Source organism: Cuculus canorus, chromosome 3, assembly GCF_017976375.1.
Source record: "Cuculus canorus isolate bCucCan1 chromosome 3, bCucCan1.pri, whole genome shotgun sequence".
NCBI classification, from domain to species: Eukaryota; Metazoa; Chordata; class Aves; order Cuculiformes; family Cuculidae; genus Cuculus; species Cuculus canorus.
In genome coordinates, this window is record NC_071403.1 from 49190914 (window position 1) to 49212633 (window position 21720).

Here is a 21720-nt window from a genome sequence, read left to right on the forward strand (position 1 = left end):
ATCAGAAATGGGGTCACCAGCAGGTCCAGGGAGGTGATTCTCCCTCTGTACTCAGCACTGGTGAGACTGCACCTTGAATACTGTGTTCGGTTCTGGACCCCTCACCACAAGAAGGACGTTGAGACTCTGGAGCGTGTCCAGAGAAGAGCAACAAAGCTGGTGAGGGGGCTGGAGAACAAGTCTTACAAGGAGCAGCTGAGAGAGCTGGGGTTGTTTAGCCTGGAGAAGAGGAGGCTGAGGGGAGACCTTATTACTCTCTACAACTACCTGAAAGGAGGTTGTGGAGAGGAGGGAGCTGGCCTCTTCTCCCAAGTGACAGAGGACAGGACAAGAGAGAATGGCCTGAAGCTCCGTCAGGGGAGGTTCAGGTTGGATATCAGAAAAAAATTCTTCACAGTAAGAGTCATTGGGTACTGGAACAGGCTGCCCAGGGAGGTGGTCGAGTCGCCTTCCCTGGAGGTGTTTAAGGAACGGGTGGATGAAGTGCTTAGGGACATGGTTTAGGGAGTGTTAGGAATGATTGGACTCGATGATCCAATGGGTCCTTTCCAACCTTGTGATTCTGTGATTCTGTGATTAATCTTGTAACTGCTTCTGCTACCTTTAGAGCATCTTTTATGATAAGCATGGTGCAGTACATCACCACCAGTACTCAGGATATACAATTTGCTACTTGAATTCAACTTTCCAGTTTTATAAATGGGGACAGAAGAGGTTACATTTATAATGCCCCTTTTCGTTTTCTTCCAAGGTGATCAAGGGTCTATAAACAGAGGTCTTTAACCTACACACTACATTAAGATAGGCCATCGTAAATGCCACCTGGAAGAATTAATGATTCATTTGTAGTAAAGTTTCATATTCTACATGACAGAACTACTGTGGAGCTCACACAGAGAAGATGATGTTGCTTACTAAATAACAAAAAATATTTATTGCTACACAGATGTTGACCATTTGTTTTAGCTGTGATGGCTAGAATTCCAGCCTAAGGAGGGAAGGTGGTGTTTCAATCACAGTCACTCCCCTTTCAACACCAGTATGGTCCATTTCGCACTGCAGTAGGATCTTGTGCATAAACACCCCCCATCTCCACTGCGAACAGACTTACCATTTTCTTTTTCAGTTTGTAGTTCTCCTTATACACCAGTATTACAGCCCTCTTAAAAACTAAAAAAGAAAGAAAAAAAGGAAAACTATTAATTGCAGGTGTATTATTTAATGAAAGTATTATCTTGGAGAAGTTGATGATTGTAGTCACAGGACCAGGAAGGACAAGATTAACAAACTGTTTGAAAAGCACCTGCTCTGTATTAAGATGACAACTGGGTTTTTCATCCTAAAGTTGTTCACACAATGCCAGTATTTTTTCCTCAGATTTTGTTCTGAATGCTGAAGCCATTCTGCGCCTTTACTCTGAAACTAGCAGCAGCCTGTCTCCCACCACGTGAAGCAGTCTTCACATAAACGAATACAGCAGATGCAGATTAGATGTTACAGTTCAGATTTTCTTTTTGTAGTTGGTGGATGTTTTCAAGCGGAGTAAAGGGTTTATAGCAAGAGAGGGCTGTGAAAAAGGACACCATTTCTTTCCTTCCTGCAATTTGGCATTTGCTTAGTTGGAAAATCAAACATCTCAATTCCTACTTCTCCATTTGTAGTAATTCTCTTGTTTCCCCAACATCCGAATAGAGTGGCTTACTAATGTTATCTAATGTCTCAGCCTCCAGGGAGGCAGGGCCATGTTCTCTCTCATCTGTAAGGAGGAACAGAAATGTGGGGGCATTGAAGCTGCAGCTGAACTAAGGGATGGCTCTGCAGAGGCAGTCCTGGATCCCAGATTGAACTCTTCTCAGGCATTCACACTTCTTTCCAGTGGAAGAGGAGAAAAGGACAATGGTATGTGTTTGAGTCTCATCCCTGGATGCAGTCAGAGCAAACATAGCATTTACGCCAGAGCTTGGCAGTTTCCCTCAGTTCTATATATTAGTTGCATTCTCTAAGCTGCCTACATAGGGTTTGAAATGAGAATAAAACTCCATTTCCCAAGGGGCAGATGAGCGGTCTACCATTCATTAATATATGTCTTGCTGAGAAGTGTCTGGTATACATGGATCACAGCAGAGTTCATCCAAGGAACCTGGGAGGTAGCTCCTGCTTGTTCTTTTGTTAGAAGCATCCCCTCCCCTAACCTGTCCTAATTCCTGGGGAAGGGAATGCATGACAGCTCTGAGAAAGGGAAATCCCGTCTCTCACCAACCAGAGTTGTTCTATTTAGGTGTTTATTCAATGACACTTTAAAGAAATATTTTTTTAAAGAAATGGACAAGTGCCTAGGACGTTTCACTGGAAGATTTAATTACTTAGGTAATTATTAAATGTGTAATCATATATATACCATTAAATAAAACTCTTTCTTGTATTCTCACATTTCCACATTAATTTCTCAAGTTAAAATAATCTGGATGTGGATTTCAATGCAGTAGCTGTAAGTCAGAGGTTAGCCTAAATTCCCCAAGCATAAATCACTGTTTTGCTACCAGCCTCCTTTGAAAGCTTGGTTTAGCAGATTGTCCTAAAGATAATATTGCCTCCTGAAAATCACTAATTTCCATAGTTTACATATAGGCAGGACAGCAGCTGATATTGGCTCATAGAGCAAACGGTAACAGTAGAGAAACGGAAACTTCTCACTTCTCATATTACGAAATATAACTATGTATTTTTAAAGATGCAAGTCTGCCCTAGATCTCATATAGCTACAGGGAAAGGAGATGGCTTTCATCTTTTGAGAATATTTAATATGGTAATCTTTACATTTAAAACAGCAAATTCACTAAGGAAGACACATACCAAACACTGTAAGATCAAGGTCTTTTCTTGCTTTGCCCAGTGACGGGAAAGGATTCAGCCAGGAAACTGTAGAGTGCATCAGAAGTTCTCCCATTGAAAGCTCTGTCACCTGTATTAAATGGTAACAGGAGATAATATAAATAAATAGTATAACCATATACATCAGTGCTGTGATCCACATATGTGAGTAAAACAATGAGTATACAAGTAACTTTTAGGATATATGTTTTCTGTCTTTAATGTATGTACTGAGAGAAAGGCAGAGAGGTCTGCACTACATCACGAAAAGTGCAAGTGATTCCTTTTCCAAAATAGGTAACAATTATAAAAAGTAATAGCCCTAAGTTATGGAACCTGAATAAAGTTCTTATTAATAATAACTTAGAAGAATATTAAGTTGATCTGATGATCTGTCACTTACACATACCCAGTTGTGAACTGGATGATTTATTAGATGTAAGTATTTTTAATTTCTATAGAGTATTTAGTATTAATGACACTGCCAATGGCAGAATTAAAGGAGATCAGTACTCTGAGGCTGGTTTCTTCTGTGGGACACACATAACACTATGAAGAATCTCCCAAGATGTCAGGTTTTGTTTCCACATAAATGATGGAAACTAGGTAGCCAGTGGGGGCGACTTGGCTTTAACTAGGAGGGAATAAAAGAACCAAGATGGTATCTCTCATATCTGATCTTCACCTTTATGGATTTGATCTGCTTAGCTATTTGCATCAAACAATTACTAAGGTGAGACCTTGCTGCCCTAGTTCTGGGAGATGTATGCACACTAATGGTTTAATTCTTGACAGATAGCTGTGGATGACTCAGTGCTGGAAGCGTAGAGAATTAGAATAACAGACCTTTATGTGAAATTCCTCAAATTGCCATTTTCATTTTTACGGGTGAAAAAATATCTTAAGAATTTAAAAACTCAGTAGCATAAAATCTGAATGCCTTGGGGCATGGATAATCTCTGCAACATTTGAGAAGAGGAGATTTTTTTCTACTGAGAATTATGTCTGCTTGCAATTCCTGTCAGTCCAGAAGGCGGCTCTGGCAGCTGTCTGAAAATTTTACCGTAACCTACTGACAAAAAGAAACCTGACAAGCAGACATGAAACAGAAGTCAAAATACTAAAGGAAAATGGAGAAAAAGTGGCACAAATAAGTTCCCCAGATTATCTCAGGAAGTGATAAAAGACACCCAATGGCAAGCAGGATAATGCTTTGGGAATGAATAAAACATTCCTTCTCTTACCTCTTTCTCTGTTCCACTTTGATCTGCCACCAGCTGGTCAAAAACAGTGCCATAATCTTCATAGATCTTCTGCATCTCGTTGATGTGACTTGCTACTTTTTCCATTGCCTTCAGCGCTTCTATAAGGTTTAAAAATGTCATAGATAGCTGTGTAATTCAATTGTATTCCCTAACCATCACATTTTTTATTGAATTCTAATTAAGGCAAAATGATGCAGTGTTCCCAAGGTTTGGTGAACAGAATTCTAGCTTTTTATCAGTGCTTTCTCATAGCAACAGTAGAAGGTATGGTGCCTAATCAGACAAAGTGAAAAATGCTCATCTGGTGTCTTAAGTGGCTCAAAAGGTTATAATAAGCATTCCAGTGATAAGGCCCCAGATGTATGAATATTCCTATCAGTAGGATACTAAACATGGTTAGGTTTTGCATCTTGTATATGTAAGCCCACTAGGATCTCTAGAATAATCTGCATCCATACTCTGATAAGTCATGTGATGGGCTCACCATAGGATAGAAAAAGAAATACAGTGCTAGGTTGTACACGTTCGTCATGGAATGGATCCATGAAATTAAATGCTGGTGGCCAGGTTTTGTTTACATTTTGTTTTCTAAGCAAGAATGTCACTAGATTTCATTAGACTTTTGTGTCAATTTAGAAAGGAGTTGGAGAAGGGTACTGAATTTCTTCAGTCCTGTCAGCTCTTAATGGTGCAGCCTTTGAAAAGTTTGGCATCCATCCTGATCTTCGAGAAAGTCACCCCAGCTTGATTGCAAAGGCAAGGGTACAGTATTAGAAGCTGCCTTTGAAGTAAAAAACAGCCTCATTACTTTTTGCTGGCAACGCATTTTGCCTGAATCTATTTTGTCAAAATGACAATTGTTCCATAAAATAAGTCTCTAGACTTCCATCCCCCAGTGCTGACAGACCTGAACTGGAATTTGCCAGGGTGAAATCCCAAGCATCTAAACCTAGAAAAGCACTCAATTCTAATATATATTGGACAGACAAGCCTTACTATGTGGGAAGACTGCAAAGCTTTGACACAGATTTGAGCCAAACCTCAAACAACTAAAATTTACTTCTGTGGCCCAACTTAAATTTTGACACATTTCAAGAACTGAATAATAACCACAAGATGGAGCTTTGGTCAGTGTTTCCCTAGCGGGAAAAAAAGCTCAACAGTATGACCTCACATGCTCCTGTGCGAGAACTGAGGAGAAAGACCTCAGTTCTATTCACCTTGGCAAATCTTGGGTATATCTGCTTCTCAAAAGGACTTAGACATACCACGCAGGACTTTTTGCTAAATGTACAAAAATTAGCTACTTATTATTTTTAAGGAAATTAAGAGAGTTCTCTTTGTTTTGACAAATTCTGTGCTATCTACCAGAATGGCTACCTTCATCTTCAGAAAGATCTGGAAATAAAAATTGAACTCATATTCATTCTTGTAGAAGAAAGGAAGACGTTACCTGTCAAATGATAGTGCTCCTCACTCTCATTGTCCGTCAGAGACACCAGCTCTTTTAAAAGCAGAGGATATTTCAGCACTCTCTGAACAGGCTTTATGAGATATGACTCCAAAGTAGAAGAGTGTTGCTTTGTGGGATTTCGAGCATCCAGGAAGGCCTTAAAGGCACTGTCTGTTTTGGCTAGAAATAAATAAGAGTTGGTCAGTTGAAGTTATAGAAGCTACAATAATTCGAAAGCACAGAAGTGCAACTTACGACCAGCCCCAAAAGCCTCACCCTTTTCAACAGATAGTTTATGAAATAGTTTACACTATAGTGTAAATAGTTATTTCATAATCATCTCCTGCTTTAAAATAACATACGTAAAGGCTAAGAGAGCAATTATATCAAAGTGGGATTATTCTTCAATGTTAAATTTTGCACTGCACTGCAGTGGATGGCAGAGGAGGTAATTCCTAGCTGATTCTACCATTTGTTGTTGGTTTTTGGAGTATGACCTGGATCTGCAGACAGTACAAACTTGTAGAAGATGTACCTGCAGCTATTCAAGCTACTGCCTGGATGTTACAAAAGCAATCTTATCCCTTCATCTATACCATACTTCAGCAGAACTGCAGCTCTTAGCTAATCCTACTGAAATCCAATTAGTCCTTGCTTTGGACCCATATTCTCTGCAAGTCAACAAAATTTGTTACAGTAGTTCACTGCAGTTTAAATTAATGCAAATTAATTACAAAAATAAAGACAATAAATTACCTCTCTCAAGAACTTTTTGAACTTTGATGTGGTTTGCACAGAAGCCACTGTACAGTTTAAAGTGGTCAGCATAATATAGAAAGGAGCCTCCAAGGGAAAACAGCAATTTCTGAAATCAACACAATCAAAGTATTAATTCATTACTAGAATCCTAAATAAATGTTCAGGCACATAACACAGAGGCTCAATGGTGTGATTATCTGCTAACTTACTATACATATCCCATATAAATATAAAACCCCATGAATATACTACTAGTAGTAGTTTGTTTCTGTGTTTCTCTAGGTATAGAGTTCAGCTTATTAAGGCAAAGCCTATAATTATCTCCATTCTCCCTGAGCAGGTAACACCGCTGCAGCCGTTCTGTGTTACTGTATCTTTCAGGCACCACAGGAACAAAAATCAACACGCATATAACACAGTATGTTGTGCTGGAAAAAAACATGAGCAATAGGAAGCAAGGCATGGAAATGCCAAAGCCAGAAGGGACGGTGTAAAACAAACACAGAGTATTTCTTTCCAACTGTGTTCCTTCTTTCAGGCAGGTGGTAATTACACGGCACCTCTGATGTTCTTGGATGAAGGGGCGGTTGGGAAGATGTAGGAGGGATTGATTCACAAGGGAAATGTTTTTAGAAAAGTGCTTCCCAAAGCAAACATAAGAAAGAGGAGTAGTGAGAGAGAAGGAGGCGGGGGAGAAAAGCAGCCCTCTCCCCTCTTTTGAATCAGTGTTTGCTCCACAAAAGGCAGCAAGTGTCTGGGAGACCTGGCAGCAGTCTTGCCTGATCCTGTGACAGTGACTCCATCACTAGGAAGCTTGCTTCCTCCACTTAGGGCAGGTACCGGATGGTGCTGTGACACAGCCTACAGCCATCTACATTTTCTAGGTCCTGTTGTTGGCCCTCACAATGTGAGTAACTCAAAGCATTTAACAGGAAAAGCTCCTAGTCTGTAGCAGCTTAACTGGGCACAGTGGGGAGAAGCACAAGGCAGGGCAGTGGCAATAACCTTTCTAAAAAGGAGTTCTGCATCATAAGCATCACTGATTTACAGAATACTCAGTCTACTCTGCATCTTTCATGCTGCATCCACTGTCATGGGAAACAGGATGATAAAGCCATGAAAAATAGCTATTAGCTTTCACTGCTGAATAGATGTCATAATCCAAAGTAAATTTCCAAGCATAAAAGCAACCATATGAAACTTCTATTGAAGTTCTTAAATCAAGATTTTCACAAACATTCCCAGGCACACTGCAAGATATTAAAAGACCAAATATCTACCCGGAACTGGGATGGCGTTTCCAGTGTATTAAAATCTGAGGAAGATGATATTCCATCTTCAAGGGTCTCCAAAAACACCTTCTGAAAATCCAGCATTTCTGGCAGACTGCCAAACAAGGACTCCATCTGTGAAAAACATCAGGCTGTGAAGTACAGAACTCCATGCATCTAACTATGGTCTTGTGGAAACAGTCCACAGGAGACGTGACACAAAAAGAGGTTGGCCAATAACATCTTCATTAATACGTTTCAAACAGGTTTTATTTTAAAATCCTTAGGAAAAAGAGGCAAAGATTTCTTAGCATTTAAGTGAGAAGAACAACTACCTTTTAAAAAAAGAAGTGACACACGCATCACGTACTGGTGTAATTTCTATTGTTAACTTCATTGCTTTTTCTGTCATGCTCTCAGCAATGAAAAACCCTAGTGCCAAGGTCTTAACCGGAAAAAAAAGAAAATTAAGTTATTCTCTCACCTCATCCTGGGTAAGGAAGGTTTCATTTTGAAGAGGTTCCAAGTATAGCTCGAAGAGGCAGCTCAAGTCCTGCAAGAAAGATAATTCGTTCACTTTTTATGTAACAGTTTTAAATAGTTCTTTATACGGCAGCTGTGGGATAGGAGTAATTTTCGAGAATGAACTAGAAATACAATTCCTTTTCTGTAATAAAATCACCTGTGTGTTGTTAGAACTAAAGTGATAGTTAAATTAGACACAAATTAATTTCAGTGTAATATTTTTATTTCATCCTTAAGGCTTTACAGATTGATTATAACAAGTTATATTTTAGTACAGCATGAAGAGAAAATGTTATATATAATGGCATTCTAAAGTGTCCATGTATATGAACAGCATCGAATGTTTTAATCATGCATGTTAGATATACCAAATAAATAGCCACTCATTTAAGCATCAGTAGTAATATTCAGAAGGGCACATTTTAAAATTCTATTAGATATTTAAGTATTCTGTTTTGTTGTCGGTGGGGATGCAATCATGGTTTTTTTTTTAGTCACTTCAAAGAATTGGTGCCAGTTTTGAAGACTTACTATCCCACACAAAAGCATGACAGCAGGGCTGGGTGGCCCTGCAGGGCTCTCCGACCCTGAGAAAAGAAATGGCAGAAATTCTTATGGAGAAGGAGTAACAAGCGTCTCCCTGAAAACACCATAATGAGCACGTACAACCTGTCACAATTTTGCCTAGTGCAAAATTTCACACATCAGAGACCTCCATGGTCATTCCCTTCTTCAAGTGATTCCTTTATTAAGAAACATTAGCTGGACATACATGGAGGTCTGCGTTCTGTAAAGTTTCTTCCAATTTTACAGCTTATGGCTACATTAATGTATTGGTGGATGTACTAAAAACAGACTGAAAGGGTTTTTCTTTTCTGTATATATCATTGCAGCAAGTACTCATATCTTTAAGTATGTGTTTTGAGATCAAGTAAACTAGATAATTCCTCTCTGCTGAAGGTCAATGAAATCAATGTTTTCCTGTTTCTTTTGGCATCCAGTCACATGAATTTGGAGTTTATAAAAAGAAGAGACATATATCTAACAAATAATGGACTAATCAGTCAAAGGAGAAATTGCATATGTATGATGATACAACCAACTGAAGTTGTGCCTTCTAGCTTTGCAGATTCAAAAATAATTATGCAATGTTTTCCACAACTGAACTTTTTTTTCTAATTTGTAGGAGAATCTGTTCTGTTCTGTTCTGCCAGATTTATTTTCATTTGAAAACTATGGAAACATCTCATAGAAAATCCCAATGTTCAAATATTGCAGGTATCTACTCCACTTTCAAATATAAATACAGATCAATATGAACTAAAGCTACTAGGATCAAATCTTACAGCCTCTGTTAGAGGAGCAAGCTGAAACAACTACAGGAACAACAAGAACAAGTAGATAAGCGGACTCTGTAGGTTATGGCCTTTGTAGAGGGCTGGTTATATAAAGATAAGCATGAAATATGTTAAGACCATCCAACAAAATCAGCCTCAATAAGAAAGCTGTAGCTAGACAGATTATTTTTTTTTTTTACCTTGACGTAAGATTTCTCAGTGTCCATAAGTTCTTGGATGACTTTCCTCAATCTGTCTGCATCAGAAAGGTGGCGAGCCAGTGGCCGTGGAGGTGGATCCTGGTTATCCTTCTGTCCTTCCATACCGCTTGCCTGGACTTCTTGGAAGTTTCGACACAACGCACTGATCTGTTCTGCACTCTGTTAAGTGAGAAGAAAGACACAAGCGACGATGTTTTAGAATACAAACTGTACTACAATTATTTTTAAATTCCTCAGATTTTGCTCTTGGTCCAAATTTGGGGGCCAAAGCGTGCCATTGATTTTTGTCAAATATGTATCCTGGTAGCTTTGAACAGTTTTAATTTATAGCAGACTCAGGTCTGCTAGCAGACCCAGTAAAATGAAATGAAAATTTTCTAGTGATTTTCCAGTGTAAATTATTTTCAGTCTTCAGATACAAGCTCATGGGACGCAAAGATGGAAGGGCACTCAGATACATCACATATCTCAATTTTTATGACATTAACATCACACTCTTTTCCATCTCTCTTATTTTGCAATACTCGGCACACAAAATAGAAAGAATTAGTAAATAAAGATCTCTTAAGCATCCAGAATAACTCTTTTTATATGTGATCTGCTACCTATATTGTGTTGTGTGTTTCTTTTCAAACAAACTTGGAGCTGAGGATTCAGTTTCCAATGTCCTGGGTTGTCAGAACATGTTTAGATACTTTCTCTCCAAGAAGACAACTCTGTATCATGATTTTTTGCTTTCAAAAAGAGCAGATGGAAACCTAAATAACTGAGATTCTTTAGAAGAATGATAAACATGAAAAAAACCCCAGAAGATTTTCAAGAAAAGTAGGAATTGCAGATGGAATATCAACAGTTAATCTTATAATGCAAAGGCGGAAGAGGAAGAGATTTATCTGACATTAATGGTTGTGTAGCTCACTCTTGGATGATCATCACTAATATCCAAGAGCAGCTTTTAAAGGCAATAGCCTTTAATGCTTATTTTAAAAATTATTCCACAGTTCCCTTTCTTATATGATGTTTACCTGAAAACTAGAATATCGCTACCATTATACAATTCTACCTTAACATCTGACAGTATTCACCTCTCTATACTACATGAAACAATTCTTCTTCAGGGCTTCTGTCTTTCAGACATTCTCTAAGATACCAGACAGTTGTATATGCTGTGCCATATATTATCTTCTACTTAGTGAATGCATTCAAATGAGGAGGACTACACGAACGCTGTCTTATTTCAAGTGGAAATCTTTTTTCAGTGATCTTCAGAACTATCTTAATCTGTGCTAATTCATTCCATACACAGTTTCAAGCAGTCCTTTTTGGATGTTTTGATTCACCACTGATTATCTGTGTAACTACATTCACCAACATACTAGGCCATCAAATGGGCAAATGCGAGCCTTTCTGAAACTGAATTGAGCTAAAAGCCTCTAAAGCAGAGGCTAAATGCACTAGCAATATTAATTATCAACCATTCATGTGACAAAACATAGGTACACCTCTATATGATGGAAATAAATGTTAAAATGCCAAATATAGTCCATATTACATTGTAGCTTCCCAGCTCCTAACTTTGGTCAAAGCCATTACTCTAAAAAAAATTATGTGATTTTCCTCAGGAATATGTGCAACCATCTTCCACAATCCTGTATAAAGATACCTTGCAGGACTATGTAATTTAGGTACCTTTTGTATGTACAACATTTACCAAGACCTGACGAAAAGCCATGTAAATTGAATGGTATTTACTGGAATTACAGCTGTACACTGATGGAATACATTTAAAAATCACAACCACTCTATGCCTCTAGAGTTAATCAGCATTTTGGAAACAAAACACAACGTAATTTGGTGGTGGTGGTGGCGGGGGGGGGTGTAAGTGCCAAAAGTACTTGAGTTTTGTTTTCTTTGATTCTGATGTCAGAAAGTTTTGTATTTGTATAAGAATTACTTGGATTTTATGCTTTCTGCAGCTCAAGATGCATGCAGGCAGCTTGATTTACATCAACCTAATGCCTGATCAAGGACACTAGATCAAGGATATGAGACAGCCTATTGAAAGCGAGTCATAAACATAATCAGGCGCAGTTCTATAAGGAGGAGTTAGAAGTCCTCTATTCCTCCTTCCCATGTAGGACAGGTAGACATTGCAGAACATGCTATGTTCTCCAACACCTTCAGTTTTGGGGGCAGAGCTGCATCTACCACCAAGAACCACTGAATAAGAAAGCATGTGGAAATAGGTGATAATCCTCAACTTAAATACTATTTGAGCACCTAAGCAACGTAACTTTGTTCCACATAACTGGCCTAAGTCCAAGGCACAGGATTACCTCTCAGCCATACTGCCAACAAGCAGTGAATTTTATAAACTTCAGCATGTTCCTGAACATGTAAGCACTTTGTGTTTGCAAGCCTGGCATTAAAAATAATGCCCTGTCCTGCAGTGCTGCTCGTAAGCTCTTGTCCTTTCCTGTAGTCTTGCTGCTTTCAGTCCTTCCTTTATGTAAGGCTTTTCGACTGTGCAGTGCCCAAACCTCATTCTTGCTATTTGTACCCGCTGTAGTATTTACATTTGTATCAAAGCAAGCATGAAATGCAACTTGATCACAGGACAGAAGTATTTCACACTAAATCCTACACATTTAATGGATAATGAAAGATGCAGGAACCCATTTTGCCAGTGAAAACACAAAGTGTACCTTACATTTTCCACCAAGAGCCCAGTATTCACAAGGAACTTCATAATAAGTAGAGTGGAATAAAAGCTATTCTTGCTTCACATTTCTTCCCAAAACTGCTCTACCACCCAGGTGGGAATCTCCACATTTTCTCCACACTGCTCTGCATGCTACTTTCAGCCTCCCACGTTATCAATGTCCTGCTATTTATTTTTGCTGATTAAAACAGATCTTGTCTAGAAGGGTTCTAGTGACAACCCCTAAGAACACGTCCTTTATCTTCTTCCTGTGGGCAGAAGCGGCCCAGCCTCTGCTGTATAACTGATTGCAGCTGGGATTTCGAAGCCACTTGGGGATTCTGGATATCAAGGCAGAGTTTGGCAGTACAGTGCCCTTAAGCCAAGAAATCTCAAGAGGAGCCTCAAGTTGATACTATATACACCCACCATAATAATGAATTAAGGTGGGAATTAACCCTGGATTTGCTCTGACAATGACATTGCATTGGCTAACACAAGCAGGTTTGACTCCCAGATACATCTGGTCAACTCCTCAAGCACACAGCTTCTTTTATTTGCACAAGGCCAAGACTATTGGTACTTCGCAAATAATAAAAGAATTATTTATGCCAACCTTTTTAGTATACAGATCATCAGAATAAAAACAGTTACTCATAGACTCACAGAATAGTTTGGGTTGGAAGGGACCTTAAAGATCATCTAATTTCAACCCTCCTGCCATGGGCAGGGACATCCCACTATGTCGGGCTGCCCAAGGCCCCGTCCAACCTGGCTTTAAACACTCCCAGGGATGGGGCAGCCACAGCTTCCCTGGGCAACCTGTGCCAGGGCCTCACCACTCTCATGGTGAAGAAATTCTTCCTTATGTAAAGTCTAAATCTGCCCCTCTCCAGTTTATACCCATTGCCACTAGTCCTATCACTACAAGCCTTTGTAAACAGTCCCTCCCCAGCTTTCTTGTAGCCCCTTCAGGTAATGGAAGGTCGCTATAAGGTCTCTTTGGAGCCTTCTCCAGGCTGAACAACCCCAACTCTCTCAGCCTTTCTTCATAAGGGAGGTGCTCCAGCCCTACGATCATCTTTGTAGTCCTCCTCTGGACCTCTTCCAAAGCTCCATATCCTTCTTACGTTGAGGATTCCAGAACTAGACACAGCATTCCAGATGAGGTCTCACAAGAGAGGAATCAAGGGGCAGAATCACCTCCCTTGATCTACTGGCCACACTTCTTGGAGTGAGCACACATTGCTGGATCACATCAAGCTTTTCATTTAAGCTGGTGAAAATAAAAGCCCAGATGACTGACTGTTGAAAAGGCTGGAAGGTGCAGAGAAAAGCTGAGGAGTGCTTATAGTGGAAACAACGAACTTTCTCCAAAATCCATTACTTGAGGTTATGCATGCCAGTTTAAGCAACATTTGACGGAGACAGCAAGCAGCTTCAGCTTACCTTGAGGCTAAAAATCCAGAAATTTAGACTAACAGTGCTAGATATAAACATCAGAGTTAGAAAAGACAACTGGCGCTTATGAAGGTTTTACAGAAAACAACAAATAATTGCATTCCAGGGATAATGAAGTTAAGCAGCACTGTACTGTTTCATTGGCCATTTTCACAATTTTTCCAACAAAGCTGTATAAACCCTTCTACAAACCTAGCAGTCAGGGGGAACAGTCTCCTGCCCCAAACCCTCTTGGCCTCTAAGTAAACTGGAGGACGTGTGGAAACAGCCTTGAGAAACTTCTTTTTCACCCCTGCATGTTTGCTACTCATAGTTAGATCCTACATCCTTTTCATAGAGCAGTCAAACACCACAGTGGTGCTCAGCTTGTCAGATGAAAATGAAGCACAACCCATTTCAGTAATACCCAGATAAGAAATATTAGAGATTATGCCTTTAAACTGAACAAAAAGATACTCTTACAGGGAACTTCTTACAGATTTTCTTTGCTCCTTGCAGACAAGCATATCATCATTTGAAGCTGCACTGTCCCCATCAGAGTTAAAAATCCCCATAAAATTAATCAGTGAGAGAGCAGAAAACATTAAATGGCAGTGGTTAAGCCTTAGCATAACAATTTCATGGCTAGCCTGTGACTTTCCACTTAATAATACTGATTGAGCATAAATGCAGCACAAGGTCAATTACTGTTACTGTGTCTCTGCTCATTGCTGTTTATTTTACACCTCGTATACTCCATCAGTCAGTTAAAGTTTGTTTGAAAAGATTGTTGAAAAGGAATATTTTGAGTAGAGTTAGAAAACTATAAAGACTCTTTGGGAGGGTTAAAACTATGAATGTGATTGAATGAATTTTCAGATTCCTGTACCCTTATGCAGGACTCTGACTACATCTATTGAGGTAATCACTAATCCTTTGAACTCCTTATCCAAAGAGGAAGCATACTCAGAAAACATTCTGCAGAAGCATATTAGTCTTGTACTCTCTAAAAATGAACAGCTAATAGCTCAGCTATTAGTACTACTGTTAGTAGTTTGAGGGAGGTGATTCTCCCCCTCTATTCTGATCTCATGACAACCTTCGTGCAGTGTTGTGTCCAGTTCTGGAATCCCCCACATAAGAAGGATACAGAACTGTTTGAACAGGTCCAGAGGAGGGCTATGGAGATGATCAGAGGAATGGAGCACCTCTCCTATAGAGACAGGCTGACAGAGCTGGCGTTGTTCAGCCTGGAGAAGAGAAGGCTCCGAGAAGACCTTACATCAGCCTTCCAGTACCTGAAAGCGAGCCACTAGCAAGCTGGGAAGGGACTCTTTACAAGGGTATGCAGTGATAGGATGACAGGAAATGGCTTTAAATTGGAAGGGGGAAGATTTAGATTAAACATTAGGAAGAAATTCTTCATGATGAGAGTGGTGAGGCACTGGAACAAGTTGACCAGGGAAGCTGTGGATGCCCCCTCCCTGGCAGTGTTCAAAGCCAGGTTGGATGGGGCCTTGAGCAGCCTGATTTGGTGGTAGGCATCCCTGCTCATGGCAGGGGGTTGGAATCAGGTGACTGTCAAGGTCCTTTCCAACACAAACCATTCTATAATACTCTGATTTTGAGAAATGAACAACTGGCCAGAGACCTCTTTACATCACTGAATCTGAAAAAGGAAAGCTTTTAGAGATGTCCATCACTCTTCCTTTGTGTCAGAAGACGCTTCTCTCCAGAACAAAGGCAGTTCTAACAGCTGTTGGTTTTTTGCGAGTCCATCACTCTACAGACTTCTCTATCACATTGGGAATTACCTTGTAATCAAGCAATGTCAAAGGCTAGAAAGGAGTAGGCTGTAGCTACCTTAAAGACCACTGAAAATAGTTGTCTTATGTTACACACCAAAACAACAGAAGCAAAAACAAAGAATAAGCCTCAGTCATCACTTATCTCCTGGTCTTTCTCCTTTTTCTCCCCAACTTCAAGGGTACTCAGAACACAAAACTGTTCCTGACTGACGCTGCTGAAATTTTAGAGGTCTGTTTTATTTTGCTATGTCTCTTGCATGTCTTTTAATGAAAATGTTTAAATATATTGCTAGAGGAAAGGTATTTTTTCAAAGTCTCTACCTAGATCCTTTGTAGCAATAAGCCAAGTATAGTTAGAGTTATGTTTTGAGAGGGAGAAGCAACTCCTCTACACTGCATTTTTAAAAGCTCCCCTACCAGATGCTACCAGACCAGACAACAGGGGAGGAGTTAAGAATAAACTTTTATCTTTGAGTTAGAATTTCCCAGTTTCAGGGAGATTCACATGAGCAAAGTCAGCCCGTTCCAGTAACAGTAGGCCCGTTCTGACACAGTAGGAGTCATTATCTTTGCTTAGAAATCCCAAGTACAGTAAGAAGAGTGGTTAATGACCCAGTAACTCTTTACTGACACACAGGTCAAGGCGTAAAATAAGGCTGAACTCATGGCTGTGTAAAACAGCTAAAACGCAACCCACCTGACGTGAGGCCTAAGCTATTAATATGAACTGCATGGTGGCAAAACTTCCCTTTCAGGTTCCACACACAGAGAGATGCTCATCATTTTCCCTGAGTATACAAGAACTGCTGGTGAGTTAGGCACTTAACTGAAATGCTAGTTATACGCCAAGTCACACAGCAGGGATCTGGGCCCAAAAGCCTGTGTCAACCAGATGCCAAGCACCAGCAATTCCCACTGAGTTCATGGATGCTGTGTTCAGCATCCCTAAAATCAAAGTCAGCTGACCCAAACCCAAACAGTAATAATTTCCACCACGGAAGGTTAAATCCTGACCATAGTAAATATAAAGATGAGAGCATCAGGCAAACAGAGGGGAACCCTTACAGACCGGGTCACAAAAAGGAGACTCCCGTCAAGTAATACTAAAACACACAATGCAAATTTTCACGAATACTGATTGCGAAAACATTGTCATTCTCTCCTTTCCCATGTCTTTATCCTGATGTTGTCTTTAATGCAGAAGGCTCAAGTATTTTTCTACCACCTGTGTAACGTATTGACAGCCTTCTTATATTCCCCCAGCAGTACCTTGATTATATATATTTTTATCCCTTTTCTCCCAATTTCCCTAAATTGTTAGGAAAAAAAAATAAGAAATAGTTAAAACATTCACACTGAATTTATTTCCAAATTTCCCTTAAGAATCTTGTTTTAACATCCCACTTCTTCTCAAAATCTGAATCGTGACTTAGTCCTTTCTCTGATAGACACAAGAAATACTAATTTGTTTGACCCGAGCAGCAAACAGCGCAGACAGCCAACTCACACTTCCCTCTCTCAAACTTCAAAAAGCCCAAACCTTTTCCCATGCCGCATACTGGTATAAACTCACTCACCGGTTACCAGCAGCTATTATTTGATTATTAATTCTGGGACGGTCACTATTGGTCAAGTGCAATCAGCCTGGCACACTTGTGCAGACCTACCTTAGCCAAACGAAGCAACACCCCCCAGCTTACCCCATGTCACTGCAGAACTCACCATCGAGAACATCCTGTGCAGGGAGCCGTAAGCTGCTGCTGCTTGCTGCTGGGTTTTGCGAGCCAACGCTAAACTCTTAGCTCTGGTTTTACTCCTCCTGAAGGCGGGCATTGTAGCTTATGAATACAATCTTTGCCAAAGGAAAAGGCACCTCTGAAGGAAGCCACAGATGTCGCAATCTCCTACAAACACACCTTCTCTCTGAGCTCAGCTGCACATGTTTCTCTTTTGTGCTGATTAATGAAAATCAGAGAAGCTGTCAATGTCCCGGTGTAATGGGGCTAAGTGGCATACAAGACCACAAGCAGACCTGCCATGCCTCCTTTTATTCCTACAAATGCAGGGAAAATGTGCCAGATGAGAAGGGTGGGTTTTTTTATAAACAGTTTGATGTAGTGACTGTACGACAAAGTGCAGTTATAGCAAAGGAAGATGCGTTTTATCTCCCTACAAATGTCCCTGCCTCTGTGCCCGTGAAATTTACTGCATAGACAAAACATCAGGTGCTTTGAGACAATTAGCCAAATACCTAAAAATATCTGCAGGGTGCTGATGGCCCTGAAGGTCAGCACAAATTATCAATGGTACTGATGCTCTGTCAAGGGTGTGTGCTGCTAAATGGCATAGCATACAAATGCTCTTACAATGACAAAATGAAAAAAACAAATAGGCAGCTCTCTGGATCATTTTTTTAAGTAATAGTGCTTGTCCTTTGTTTGAACTTTTTAGGTGAAATCATATAAAAAAAAGAAATTTAAATTGTGCTCAATAACAAATTCAGGCTTGACAGTAAAAGTACCCACACTGATATATTTACACAAAACCAATCAGATCTACAGCTAGAGTATTCTAAAACCAATGTAACTTTAAATAAAATGTTATAGAACATGACACCACTGAGCTGAAGAGTTACAAAACTGACAAGCAATTAATTTATAAAATGAGAACTATACCAGTGGCATAATGAAACACAGTAATTGCCATGTTTCTTCTATCACAGCACTGCTTGAGTACAATGATGTTGAGCTACAAGGCTTCATCCAATACTGCCCTTGCCACTGCCAGTCGCTCTCTAGCAAAACCTTTTCTTGAACCCAAATGGTACACCAAGCCTGGGTATCTGTTATCCTGAGTGTGCTGCTTCAGAGGTTTCAAGGATATTCACCTTCATAGAAGCAAGGGAATAACACAACCCTCTCCTTTAATTAGTGCAATTAAACTTACATCCATCTCTTTCCAAATCATTAGCACAACTTGACAGCTCAGCATTTGCCAAACCATGAAACTCAGTTGCTGAGTGGCAGCCTATCAGAGGAACAATAATGCTGGAGCCCTGAAACAACACACTGCTGATAAGGCTTGCAGAACACATCACATTAGTGGGAACCTCTTGATACTTGATGGACTACACACTTTCTTCTGGAGACGGGTATCAGATTCACTGGGTGAGAAGACTATATAACAGAAAACTGAGGGAACAGTCTCAAAGGAGAAAGAGAGGTTTTGCCTGCTCCCTAACATTTCATTTTTCAGTGGTCACACAGCCTGGTTTAAAAATCCAATTATACGGACTACTGTGTAGCACGTACAAGGCTACTTTTCTTATCCACCAATAGCAGTTGCCTCTGCCGTAGTCCACAGTCCCTAGGGATCCACAGACCAAGTTTGAAGAGGAAAAAAAAGTAAAATTACTAGTCTGAGGAAATTAAATTTCAATGCTGCATATGGCACTGAAAAAATAACACAGGTCAGGTCACTAGATCCACACTTATTAAGAGTATAACTATACTTTCAGGAAAGATACAGTTTCTCCATTTTCTGTCAGTGTGAGTTGTGGTAATTCCAAGCTCTGTTGTAACAGATCTGTGTTAAAACACAGCTCATCCACTGGGACTGGGAAGAAAAAAAAAAGGCTGCTAAATTTCAGGTCCAAGCAATGTCGTCAATCTTGATGAAAAACAATGACAAGCCTTTTAAATTCCATATTAGGAAATTATTCTTCCCCAGATTTGCTACTTAAGTCTGAGTTATCAGCTAGCCATATGCCAGCTAAAAGATGTTACCAATTAACAGATTTTTTTTAATGTGTATTCATTAGGAAAAAAAGCAACAATGTTGTAGTAATACTTCCAACTCCTACTGAGAGACTTAGATAAATCAAAAAAAGTGAAAAACACAAACTAATATAAACGAAATGAATGAAAGCATTTTATTAAGCCTTTCTTCTTCCCTAGAAGCACACGACAAACATTCAAGCCCCCTTCAAGAATGTGTCTCGTATGTAAAATTCACATGTAAAGTAATCAATCACCTTGAAATATTTTTAAGATGACTAGGAAAATTACATGGCCTTGTTGTTTGTTCCTGTGTGCTTTCAGTAGCACGCATTCCTTTTATAGACATCTGGTTTTCATCTTTCCATTTTAGTGGCACCAGGCTCGATAGTTACCATAACAGTAACATCCTCTGCAATACAGGCTTCCCTCTATTGTCCTGATACGTCTAGGTGCACTTATCTGTGGCGAGTTCATTTCCCATCCTGCTTTTGCCCTTAATGCATGAAGGTAAAAGGCTAATTTTGCCCTGTCTGTATATACTTTGAATTAAAAGAAACAGCAGCTTGCCTTCGAGCACTTGTGGGCTACTTTATAACACCAGTCTGGACCACCGGTGAAGAAGCATAATTTGTATACACAACATGTATTATTTAGACTTTAGTGTGTGCGCTTATGTATACACACAAAACCACACACGTCTATATATAAAAATATACCATATGTACATACACATCCTGGACTAAACAGAAGCTATGTGACATTAGTGGTCTGTAAGCATTATAAGGTCAGGCTTAATTCAGGTGGTCTTCAAATCTCTACAGCGATCTAGAGGGACTCCATTTTCCACTTATAAATGTTGGAGGATGATTTTTCTGAGTATTTTTCTATCATGCTTATCATACTAATAACATGTTTTTTAAATGCCTTCAAAATGTATTTTCAAAGCATAATTGACCATAGTGAAGACATCTGCTTTAATTCCAGTACTAAAAGAATTAGTTAATATTCCAAATGTTTAAATTGAATTCTGGTTTAATTTTTAATTTCAAGCATTTTAAATACTGTTTGTAAAATTCTCACTCATAGTGTTTTGCGCTGTATGCAAAAACTTTTCTCAAGTGCTAAATTAGAAACTATGGCAACCACAAAGACATTATCTTTGCAGTTGCATTCATCTTTCACGGTATATTTTTGCACTGTGCCTCCTTTAGAGGCAGAAAGAGTGATCCTTATCTCTTGTTAGTAGCAGGCATATTGTGTTTCAGATACTAATGGGTGCAATAATTCCCCTGTGAAGACAAATGCAGACTCCCTGAACTCCCCATCACCTTCCCTCCAGGTTTCATCAGGGTTTTGGTTTAGGCATGACAGAAAGATTCTGCGGTCTCAGAAGAAAATAATCACTATATCAGTGAAGGTCTACAGCTGCCCACAGTATGTTAACAAGTAGAGACAGAAGCACACAGTGCAATGGACAACAGATAACAGAATATGAAAACCTGTTGGAACTTCCATGGGTACCTGACTCAACTGATGTCTTTAGTTACTAATTTTCCCTCTTCCTTACTTTCAAGTGCCTTTTATTATCTTCGATTTTGCAGAATCTGCTTCAGGCAGATCTGCAGGCAGCAGATTCTTTCTGGTTTGGCACTTCAGGTCTATGTTTGATCTTACATGTTCCTGACAGCATAAAGTAGGACTCAAAGCCTCATCAAAGTCTATGTGGGTACCCGGGATGTAGTAATTGTCTGAAGTCCTGTACTGCAGCTTCAAGTGTCTTTGAAGTGACTTTGTGTGCTGTGCGTAACTGCTGGGCACATCCCATACCTCAGCATGCACTAATATTGTGCTTAAATGCCTCTGCATTGCAAAGGAAAAAATTTGCAATACTGTCAGCACCGTAGCTGAACAGTATCTCAGCCTTCGGAAAAAACCCCACCAAATAATCTACAGCTGGCAGAGAGGTTACCCAGTTTCCTGGGTCTGTCAGAAATGTGATTAGATATCTCTGCCTTTGATTTCAAAGTGAAATGCTGCTGTCATATCCTGCACTGCAGGTGACTGGGGTTGCCTCTGGAGGCCCAGGGTCATGAACTCCAACGCAGCTTCCATTCCATCATCAGTAAAGTCACAAGCGTCTCCAGAGACACTGCTAACCATATCCTGTTGTAAAGAACCAGGACTGTGGTCATACTCGCCTCTTTTCACCCACAGGTAAGCCTCGTGGATTTTTCCCAGAAGGCTACAAAGAAAAGCTGTAATATAAGTCATCTCCCATTGGCTGCTTTCA

General features: G+C 39.8%; 1 protein-coding gene across 3 annotated transcripts in view; it reads right to left on the minus strand.

The window, feature by feature from the left end:
• TIAM2 (TIAM Rac1 associated GEF 2) overlaps nt 1–21720 on the minus strand; it is a 178487-nt gene that overhangs the window by 3627 nt on the left and 153140 nt on the right. For 2 of the 3 annotated variants that reach the window (XM_054062017.1, XM_054062016.1), the window contains 8 exons: nt 9682–9861; nt 8104–8172; nt 7629–7754; nt 6346–6454; nt 5590–5769; nt 4116–4234; nt 2854–2962; nt 1112–1170 (listed from right to left, as the gene is read on the minus strand). In XM_054062017.1, the coding sequence (XP_053917992.1) occupies nt 1112–1170; nt 2854–2962; nt 4116–4234; nt 5590–5769; nt 6346–6454; nt 7629–7754; nt 8104–8172; nt 9682–9861 (951 nt within the window). Of the gene's footprint in view, nt 1–1111; nt 1171–2853; nt 2963–4115; nt 4235–5589; nt 5770–6345; nt 6455–7628; nt 7755–8103; nt 8173–9681; nt 9862–17373; nt 17496–21720 lie in introns of those variants that run through there. The other variant, XM_054062014.1, reaches the window with a different exon arrangement.